General features: G+C 35.2%; 1 protein-coding gene across 1 annotated transcript in view; it reads left to right on the top strand.

Moving 5' to 3' along the window:
* Positions 1-3,927: 3,927 nt before the first annotated feature.
* Positions 3,928-11,376, top strand: part of LOC103757558 (coiled-coil domain-containing protein 171-like) — a 42,758-nt gene continuing 35,309 nt past the window's right edge. The window contains exons 1-4 of the mRNA XM_029959969.1: positions 3,928-4,055; positions 5,574-5,748; positions 8,466-8,647; positions 10,932-11,078. Coding sequence (XP_029815829.1) covers positions 3,972-4,055; positions 5,574-5,748; positions 8,466-8,647; positions 10,932-11,078 — 588 coding nt within the window. The 5' untranslated portion in view covers positions 3,928-3,971. The remainder of the gene's footprint in view (positions 4,056-5,573; positions 5,749-8,465; positions 8,648-10,931; positions 11,079-11,376) is intronic.

Genomic DNA, 11,376 nt, shown 5'->3' with positions numbered 1-11,376 from the left:
GAAGTCTTTCACTTATACCTTTTTTTTTCCCTGCTATTCATTATTATTATTTTAGTAGCTGCCAAATAAACTGAAGTATGTCTCTGCTACAGATTTTAGTATTTTTATGATATAGAAAGGGGTAATCTTTGATTCTTCTCAAGTAAAAATATATATGGCTAATGATGATCTTCATTTTTCCTCAGTTTATAGACTTCAAAAACTGCTTATTAGACATCACGAGTTCATCCAGCTTACTTTCCACAGATGCTAACTGGTGAGCTCTACTTCCATATTTTTAAGTCTAGCTATAGGGTTCCTCTTTTTATGTTTTATTTATTTTCCAAATCCCTGAAATTATATAGTTCAGATCAAAGAAGAACCAAGTATGGTGTGATACATACAATACAGTCACTAGATAAAAAGAGTTACTTGCAGGTGTGCAGACTAGCCCTCTGGTTTCTGTTCTTATAACCTGATAAGAGCTTGATCTTTGGTACAATAAAAGTAAGCTTTAATTCATTCTGTTTATCTTAGCTGTGAGAGCTATTGTCTCCATTTAGTCTGACTATACAAAACTGTCAGTTATATAAGAACAGTGAAATTCCACGAATAAGAACATTGCTTAGGAAATCAGACCTGACTGCTCTTTCAGCAAACTTACAATAAAGAAAATATTTATAATAAAGAAAATTTCTCTCTGTTACAAAATTCCTCTACAATTTTTTTCAGTTCTGAAAGAAAAGCAAGTGGAAGCTCTTTTTCTGCAATGGCCTATGTTGACTGTAACTCGCTAACCTGTGAAGTTGAATCTAGTTTTTGAGATACAAATAGTCTTTTTGAGGTGTAGAACTCAAAAGCTATTTCACTCGCTCATATGCTTTCCTGAATAACCTTAAAGTCTACTAAAATTGGTGACTTAGGTAAAGGTTGTAGTTGGTAAAATACATCTTTGGGTTCAAAACAAATGATTGATGATCTAGGAATATGTAAAAATGGAAGGAGAAAGCCTTCCCTGAATTTCTGTTAGACTGCAAATCATGCTTTGAAACTTCCCAAGGTGTTCTGCAGTTTTGTCTCTGATTTAAGCTTCTGAGAGCTTTGTGCTTGTAGCATTTCCGCTTGCAATATGAATAAGGAAAGAAGAATCTCCTACAATAGGTAGTATGAAGCTTTCATTTACGTTCTGGCAATGCTGTGATGATTAAAGGAAATATCACAGAAATAAGAATTCTTGAGCCTATTTTCTGTTTTATTTGAAAATGTTTAAAAAGACAAACAAAACAATGAAGTGAATAACATAGTAATATTACACCATCTTTCCTGTGTTTTTTGTTTTGTTTTATTTGGGTTTTTGTTGTTGTCTGTTTGTTTTGTTTTTCTTTGTTTATTTTGTTTTGTTTTTGGTTTTTGATTTGGTTTTGGTTTTGTTTGTTTTGTTGTTGTTGTTTTTTTTAAGTAGCTGTTTTGCTTCTGTACTAAGAACAAAAGAAGAGTTTTTTGCTCTATATTTTTAAGTTTCCACTAATGGCATTGTGAGTTAAGAAGCTGTGCATGAAATGTTATTTCAAAAAGGTGTTTAATGACTTTTTTTCCTGGTACTTACTCTGTTATGCTGTTCACTGTAATGCTCTAATACATATTTTACATTTCTGTAGCTTCTTTAATTTGCTATTATTTGTGATGTCATGTAACTTCTGTGTGGTTTTTTGTTTGTGTTTTTTTGTTTGGTTGGTTGGTTGGTTGCTTTTTTTTTTTTTCCTAATTTAATGCTTTATTTTGGCTTCCCCCCCTCCCTGCTGGTCCAGTTAAATTTGCCACTGAGTAAGTTTTAGTATGTAGGTATTTTGATTGTGCTTTTTTTTTTTTTTCCAAATAGGTAATCAGAGAGTGTAAAGGAACAGCTTTCTTTAAAGCTGATTGTCATACAAACTAATGTAGCTTATTTAAAGATTTAAAGGTGTTTTTTTATTTACTTTACAAAATAGTTTTTTCCTTGCTTTCATTCCATGTGCTCTCCATGCAAGAAATATTAAATATCATCAGGTTTAAAGAAGTCAAATAACCTCCCTGCTGCCCACAAACGAATTAAATAGTTACCCTTTCCCAGATCTTACCCAGTTTTCATTTTGGGTTCTGTTTTTCCTCCCTAACCAGTGTTTTGCTAAGCTTTTGCTGCCTAGCTTTTAGCTGCCTTGACCTGATTCTGACACTTCTTGCGTCATCTCTGAATAAGATGACTTGCCTTTCTTTCATCACTCTTTTCCACAGCCAGGGAAAAACAAAAGTCTTTCAAACCTATAACATAATGTCCACAAACAAGCTTTTATTCAGTTTACAGATGCTCTGGCTCTTCAGGTTCTTCTTATTTCCATATCTTCTTATTGCAGTAGCTAAGAGTAACATTAAATATTTTGATTTTATGTGCCTTGTTGCTGATCTTTTACCCTTTCAATCATGTCAGTTGTTCTGGGTATGGCTGTTGCAGTAAATAATGAAAGCTAATAATGTGCTTATGTTTCTCATGCAGTACATGCAGTTTTTAACACTCCTTATCTCCTACATTTATTAAATATATAAAATACTTTAAGTACATGGCACGCTGTGGGATAATTACTGATGACATACAGTTATTCTAGTCTCATAGATGAAGTCACTCCTCTTTTTAAATTTCTTATTTATTCAATTATAAACTATTTATAGTCTGCAGCTAAAAAAATGAAATTTCATCCTTTATCAGTAGCAATGTCTTTAAAAGCAAGATTTAATCTAAATTACTCTTCCCCTCATTGGCAGCATTTGTGTCCTTTTGGCTACTCAATCTATGTGAGAAAATATATATCATCAGAAAAAGTTCTCAGTCATGAAAAATGTTAATGCTACCTGTATGAAAATCTGGGGGCAAAGTGATATTTTTTTATTTAGAAAGAATTAATTCACTACCAGCATACTGTCATTTTTTTAATTAATATTTAAGACTTCATGTAGACAAAGATATTTTAGTATTTACAGTTCTGTATTTTTAATTAAATTTAAACATGTTTCTTTTTTTATATTTCACATTTACTGCCCTTGAACTCTTGCACTTTTGTGTGGAGCAACTAATTATTACAGTCTTATATAGCTAAAATAATGTGAAAACTGGCATATATCAGACAATGTGAACACTGATTTTTGATTCCTGAAATAACTTTAAGTTGTCCAGTTTGAAGTTATAATTAAACTAGTTATATAAATATGTATTTTTATAATACATAATAATTTTTCACTTTAGATATAGAAGCTTGTTTTGATTCTTTTGTTATTGCTTTTAGTGATCAAGGGCTGATTCTCCTAGCTGCAGAGTAGATTTTCTTTTAACTGAAATAGTAGCGGAAATCAGGATACTAGGTAGTTTATAGGACTAGACCTCTAATTTTTATTGTATTTGTGATCAGTTGCTTGTCTGTAGTTGAAATGTATATATTTGTATCTTCTAAGACAAAGTGTGTAAAAGTGAGATTTGTTCCACATTTGTGCATTTATTTCATGGCAGATACAGTTTTGAGATGACAATCCACATTAAAAAATGTGCCTTATTGCAGGGACAAACAAAAACTTGCTAGTCATTTTAATTTACATGGAATGATGTTTTTCAAGCGTCCTGGAAGTTCATCAAATCAATAATAAAAATAGTGAAAAGTAATAAAGAACATGTTATGCTTAAACCAACTTTGTTTATCCAAAGTGCATATCTGTTTCAAGTTCCTCCTGCTACATCTCTCATATCTTGCATGATATGCAATTCTGTGTGACCCTTTTTTTCAAAGAGCAATAGTATGATGACAACTGCATGGCATAATTTTACTTAAGTGAATGTTTAGAACTTTGGGCCCACAACTGAATAACTGAAGTAAAGGAGCATTAAAACTTCAAGGGACTACTCACTTTTTTTTTCAAAAGCATTAATATTTTTCAGCTTACATGACGCATAGAATAGAAATCCATCAGACATGGACACTGTGGATGATTTGAAAAGGAAACTCCACCAGGCTGAAAAAGAAAATGTTGAATTACTTACTCAACGCAAGCAAGAGGTAAGGACTTTCTTTATTTGCTTTATTTTATCCTTGGAATAAATGTAATTGATTTCATTAAAATAATACTCTCAAGGGTTGAATCAAAAGCACAGCCACTGATTGGAAAATAGCTAGGAAATACCACTGTACAGACTTCTCGTACCTGTTCACAGGAATTGTTAGCACCTGTGCTGTCACTATTAATAGTTAAAGTTAATAGTTAAAGGTGTGTGTAAGTAACTGGAGCACTTCTCAACAGCAAAATGATGCAGAAGAATCTTGTGCAACCTCAGCTTTTGAATTCTCGATGTAGATAAGAGGTGTTTGGGTTGTTTGTTGGAGTGTTTTAATCCAGATAATTCCAGGGACACAATTTACAGAATCACCCCACAGTTCACGGGACAACGGAAACAGTAAAGAGCAAGTCATTGTAGGAGAAGCAGGAATTTCTTAATTTGGATACACACCCCAATAATAAATGGATATGGAACATTAAACTGGGTTTATTGGCTGGATTTAACAAAAAATGGATGAATGAGCACCCACATTATCTGCCCCCTAACAAACTGCTGAGAACAGAATGGCTACCTATAGTAGTAACATTACTTCAGCAGCACAGTTTAAAACAGGATATCAGCTGCCAGTTTGACATTAGCAGGTGTGCAAAGCGTGCCAAGTAGCAACAAACCTGAAGCTGATTGCAACTAGTACTCTACTCAGTGCTCACCTTTTCTTCTATTTGCTAGTGTGAAAGCTGATATTCAAACAAAAAAAAATATTAGTGAAGCATTTTCTTACTGCTACTTCATTTCAATACTAGTTTGCTCTGACAGCAGCAGGGAAAACCTTTGTAACAGGAGTAAATTATTTCCCATGAATGAAGTTCCTGTTAACAAGTATGTTGCTCCTTTGTAGATGTTCTGAAGAAATGTGTTTCACTTTCCACGTTCTTGTGTTGAAATAGTTTGAATTTCACTTTTCTGGATCCAGTTTTTGGTGACAGTGACTAGACTATCTTTCTTAGTCCTTTTTTGAAGCATTTTCCATCCTTCCTTTGTTTAATATCATCCTGTTTGACAACAGAACATTATTGGACTGCAGTTTATGTTCGTACATAGTGAGTTACCAGGTGTCTGATACCCCAGTATCCCAACATGACTATTTTTTAAGTGTTAAATAAAGTTACCAGAAAACTGCCTGTGGAATATAATGTTTCTGTTGCTGCATTTTCCTCTCCAAAATCCCAGCAGATGACAGTATTATAACTGTTATTTTCTTAAGATCATGTATTTTTGGAAAAACAGAGGGGTGTGTTAAAGGTAAATGAAATTAATCTAAGAATTTGATTAGTTTGCATAACCCCCTCTGAAAATATTTAAAATGTACATAAATGTGCAGTTGCAAGACTGTATTTCAAATTCAAATGTAATAAGATGGCAGCTGTGAATACAATCCAAAATATCTTTAAAAAGTACTCTGTAGGTGTATTTCTGTAACACTTCGTTGCCAGTTTTCTGGAACAAATTTATTTTCTAGAAGTCCCAGTATGAAAAAGAGATAATTAAATTACGTTTGGAACTTGAGAGAGGGGAGGCTATTCGTCGAGGTCTGGAGTATGAATTGTCAGTGGCCAGAAAAGAGGCTCAGATGCAAATGTATGCCGCAGAAGAGGAGCTGTGTGTTGCAAAAAGTGAACTTGTGGAACTGCAAGGTAAGTTCCAAAAAAGCAAAGATGAACCAGAGGCTGTCAGCCTCAAGCTGGTAAAACAAATTTTCTAGTTCCTGCTGTTTTTCTTGGATCTCCTATGTCTTTTCTATCTGCATTTGTAAACTCACAAGAGTTTACAAAACTCTTGCTATCTCGTGTGACAGCAACATGATCTGCTAAATCCGTCAGCTCTTTTTCTCTCTTGTCCCTTACCTTCTCTTATTTCTTCCTTCAGTGCTGTCTGTTTACAAACTTATAATCACAGTGTCCATCTCCACATCCTATGTCCAGCAATTTTTCCTTTTTCATTTCAGGGGGAAAAGTACTACTACTACTACTACTACTACTACTACTACTACTACTACTACTACTACTACTAATCCAGTAGTCCTGTTCTTTTTTTTTCAAACTATTTCCAATAACTTTTTTTTTCCAGGAGTTCCCATCATGATGCTTTTTTCTTTCATCTTTTCCAATGCTTCTAGCTTTTTGTTCTCATGTCTGGTTTCCACTCATCATCTTTGTTATTTACTGTTGTGACAGTAGTATATGGAAAGGAAGGTTTTTACGTAAACATTTTTTCCCTACTAGTTTTGCATTCAGAAACTGAGATTTTCTTAATCTTTCTTAAACAGAGAGATTTCTCATTCTTTCAAGGCAGTGAGGTGTATTTTTAGTTACCTAAGTAAATATAATGTCTGAAGAGTTTGAAGAACTCCTCTTTGAGATTTTAACCTTCCAAGGATGGAAAGAGTCTCTGAAACTTGCAAGTACTTATAGTGCCAGATATTGAGACAGTTGGAAAGCTGAACTTTTGCTCTTTTGGACAACACAAAAAAAAAAAATCTAAAAAATCTTATGGATTACAAACTGGAAGAAACCATTTTTCTGTCCATTTGGAAATTTCCCTGTGGTTGCAAGCTGAAGATGTGAACAACAATTTTCTCATACTTGGGAAAGTCAAGTTTGCTTCTATGCATGCTCACTAGCTTGTTTGCCAATTTAGAAGGCAGTAGTAAGTGTGTATTTTAAAATACTTTAAATCTGATTTTGTGATTCACTTTGTGATTTGGAAAACTAATTTGCTGCTGCATCAGGCAAAGATGGCGAGTGTCTGTGGTGGGAGTGGTTCTGCAGGGCAACCTGTGCAGAAGGATGAAGGTCTGGGTCTGCGTGGGACTGGTCCTGGTCAACTCCACAATATCAAAACTCACTCACCGCTGTGCGCCAAACTGCCCACCAGAGCGTGCACAGAGCCTGTACAAAGGGTGGCAAATGCCAGCGGGAAGACAAAAAAAGAAACAACAGGAGAGACAGGCAGAGCAGATGCCTGAGAAATGACTACCCATACAGGCACCAAGAGGCAGGACTCAAAAGGGTCTGATGCTGATGGAGGAACTACAGCACAGTGATCCCAGTGTGCTGGGTTGCTATAAGGTGTGGTGAAGGGACTGGAGAACAAAAAGGGGGTAGGAGAGGTTTTGCAGAGGCAAGGCAGTGTTTCTTGAATGCATGTGTTTCTCTCAATACTGGAGTCAGTAATTAGAAGTCTGCTAAGTGATAGTAAAGATTACAGGGGTTAAAATTTCTCAAACTTTTTTTTATTATGACAAGTGCCAAGGAAGCCAAGTTATCATTTGTTGATTCTCGGTTCTTTTTTGGTTTATAACTTATTGCTTCTTTTCCCCTGATCTCTTGGAGCCTTCCTCACCTTGTGTGATACTGTGATGTGATCCCAGCTTAGCTCCTTGGACAGAGCACTCATCTGGGCCTTGTCCTCTTTAGGATTTCCTCTGAATTGTTTTTCTGTCAATCTCACTGAGGCTTGACTTTCTGACATCTGACAGTTCTTTCCCATCTCTGTATCCACTAATTCTCTGTGTTATCCTAATATGTCACTTCTGTTTATTTTATCCTTCTCCAGCTAGAAAGAAATTTCAGAAAAATGGGATGAATTTGAAATAAAAATCTGTTAGAAAGTGGTGATCATCTAAGTGTTAATGTAGCTAGTTTTACCCAGAAAAATGAAAAGATAATGCAAAATATTTTCATCCAAAAGCCAGTTTGTGAAATTTAGGAAAGTTCCAGGTAAAACTGCTTATAGGTAAGGAAGTTTTCCGTGGCATTTAAGTTTTCACAGAGGGGTATATTCAATATTTCCCTATCTTGGGGCATTTGCTGGGCTGAAGATTTACATTTCCTGAACAGCAGTAAGTTTCCTTGAAAAACCTAAGCCTTTACTCACTAGCCCAACCTGCCCTAGGTTTTCCTACATCTTTTTCATGAGGCAGGTGTCTGTCTTTACTGTCACTTAAAAGGAGCTTAAAATTAATTGATGCAGACTAATATCTATATCAAATAGACATTTGGAAATAAGCTGGCGAAATGTTGCAGAAGTCTGAAATTAAGTTCTCCAAGGTATAGAGGCCTCACCTGGAAGAGTTAACTCAAGTTTTTACACTTTTCCAGGAGGAGAAGGATTTCAATTTGTAAAAATCACCAAAACAGCCCTATGTCCTTGTGTGAAAGATGCTATTAGAAACACAAAATTTGATTGTTTCTTTATAGTGAAGGTCATGCTCTCCAGTGCTGGAAGTGTTTATGTTCCAGTATTCCACAGGATATCAAAATACACAAAAGAACTGATGATCATTATCCATTTTTTTCTGAACATGCTTTGCAATGCTACTTGTCTTTTATTCTTTTTCTGTAAACAATAGTACTCAGTGGCAAAAATCAGCAGAAAGTGGCAGAGGCTGAGAAATCATTTTATAAGGCTCAGCAGAAATGGGAAGAAGAACACCAAAAATGTGCAAAGGAGAAGGACGATATTCGTAGAGTTTACCACCATGAAATTCTATTCCTTGTCAAAGAAAAAAGTGAAGCAGAAAGGACTGCTCAGGTATGATGTGTTCATAGTTGGAAAGCTGCATGAGATAGTGGCTGGAACCTTTTTGGTGCAAAGCATGGGGTCGTTCTGGTTTAACAAAAAAGAAATAAATCCCCCAAATAGCTGAATACTGCAGAATAGTTCTCAAGAACACTAAGGTTACACTTAGTGTGCTATAGTATTTCATGCTTTGCTGAAATGTGTTGTGGCTCTTTGTCATGGTAAACACCTAAACAAAGTTATTAGTGCACAGTGGTAGTGTTAGTGAAAAACACAGGGTGCACTCCAAAGGAAAATATGATTCACTAAGTGTCAACCCCTAACCTGCTTTCCATAGTAAAACCATCCAATTTTCCACTTTGCTTTTACTCCCTTGCCCATCACTTTACTCACAGTTATCTACAGTTCCAAAATTCCAGGAAATGAAAAATACATACAGAAATGTTAAACTGGACTTGACTGCATTAGTTGTTGTTTAAAAGCTTAATTCATTTAAACTTGGCAGATAAATATCAGAAATATCTGGGTTTATAAATTACTACTTTGAATGTATTCCAGTCATTTGTGTTGTGTATTTAAGGCTTGATTTAAATTTCCTTAAAAGCTGGAGAAAGTAGATTTAATTGTGGTCTTGATATGTACAGAAAAACAGGATTCTAAGCATGTATGCAAATCCTGGTTGGAAAAGCTGCACTTCATAAGCTGTAATTAAAGTTACCCTATTGAAATGTGTCCCTAAAACACATTTATCATACTAGGAAATATTCAATATTTCACATACTCAGAAAAGTAATACCCTCTGCTTTCAGACAGGTTCATAGTGGGCTCTATCGGGTGTGCTTAGCACATCATCAGGTATGGGATAAAAGGTGTTGGGAGTTCGATAGTAAGGGCAATAGCATCACCTTGTGGTTAGGCAGAATATAATATTCCTTCACAAAAGCACTCAGTTTTTCCTTAAAATGCATGTGAAATTGTGTCCTTTACACACAGGGGTTTTTTTGTTTGTGTTTTTTTTTGTTTGTTTCTTTGGTTTTTTTTGGTTTTGTTTCTTTTTTTTGTTTTGTTTTGTTCATTTTGGGGTTTTTTTGTGGGTTTTTTTTTGTTTGGTTTGGTTTGGTTTGGGTTTTTTCTTCCCCCTCCCCCCCCACAAAGAGTCGTGTTTTTCATGAGCAGATGTGTGCAGGTGACTACTGAGAGAGCCTTACACAGTCATACCACATCTGAAAAGTCCAGGCTTCAAGATTCTGAAATCCTACAACTCATGCTGACTTGTTTAACAAGCTTGATGTATTCATGACAATTTTAGTCTGCTAATGTTAATTACATTTCCAGCTGAAAATGTTTCTCAGCCTTGAGTATTTTAATTACTTTACAGCAAACTATGTATTATTTATTTCATTTTTTCCAGCTCACTCTTGTTAATTTCTAGAAGATAAACCTGAAGCAATAAATATTTCTTTATCTTTCCAGTATGGATAGAGTGGAAGTAGTTGTATATTTCTGTAAAAATGATCAAGTATTTTTTGCATGGTGGGAAGAAACTTGTTCACTGGCTTGCCAGTGGTTTGCCTCACAGGCAAAGCCAGAGGATTATCTTAAACTTAGTCTGTACAGTTATGGACTATGGGCATTTTGTCACAGTGACTCCACAGAGCTTCTGAGTTCAATAATGTTAGTAGTTATCCCATACTCTAACTTGATTCAACTTCTGAGTGCAGAAATTGAAGTGAGGACAGCTTAGTTTTATTATTCTCCTGTGAATTTCATGGTTCATGTAGATAATTTTTTAAAGTAATTCCATTTCTAAACAGAAGAAAATTCTTTTCAGAATAGCAGAAATTAAAATTATTTAGTCTGTGGGAGTAACTGTTTCTGAAAAAATATCTGATTTTATTTGAGGTTCTAGCAATTAAAATCAGAACAAAATAGAATTTCTGTCCCTACACATCACTTCATCAAATGCACTTAACCGTTTACATCATTGCCATCAATCTGGGAAAGAGAAGAGATTGGAGGAGCTGCCTTGTAATTTTTTAGAGAAACATTTCTTGTGGGAAATGTTTCTCTAATTTTAATATTATCACAGAAGGTCATATTTACCATCATTATCTGATGGTGAAAAAAGAGCATGTCTGATGTTGGGTAGACAGTTCTAATGACATGTGCTAATGTATTAGATTTTAACAAGCTGTTCTGATGCAGTCTCTACTCCTCTTTTGAACTCTCTACTACACTATCTTTTTTAGAAAAACTCTCTCAATGCCTTATTATTAGCATTATCTTTTTTTTTTAGGACCTGAATGATGCACTGCAAAATATGCACAGGAAATTGAGGGATATAGAGGCAGAACACAATGGCTGCAGTGACATGCTGAGGCGCCAGGCCTTCGAGCTGGAATTCAGAGCTGACCGACACCAACGACTCATGAAAGAGCTTGAAGTAAGGCTTTGTCACTACTGCTATTAGTCTCAGTAAGCATTAGCACCTTGAACAACTTCATTTCTTGAGGGGTGGAACCTTCTAGTGAGGCTGTGAATGCCGTGTGCCTGATTAACAAAAAGTCAAACATTCGTTTCACATAAAAGGGATTTCACAGGTGGATGCTATTTACACTATGAATTTGGCTTGAGACTGGTGTTTGAACAGAAGGTGTGGAAAGTATTTTCACATATAAAGTGAAAATACTCTCAGCAATGCGGGAGTAGTGTTATTGCAAGATTTGTGAATTTTCACTACT

This window comes from Manacus vitellinus, unplaced genomic scaffold, assembly GCF_001715985.3.
Source record: "Manacus vitellinus isolate BGI_N305 unplaced genomic scaffold, ASM171598v3 scaffold_23_pilon, whole genome shotgun sequence".
NCBI classification, from domain to species: Eukaryota; Metazoa; Chordata; class Aves; order Passeriformes; family Pipridae; genus Manacus; species Manacus vitellinus.
Note: the sequence above shows the minus strand (reverse complement) of the source record. Positions and strands in the feature narration are given on the sequence as shown.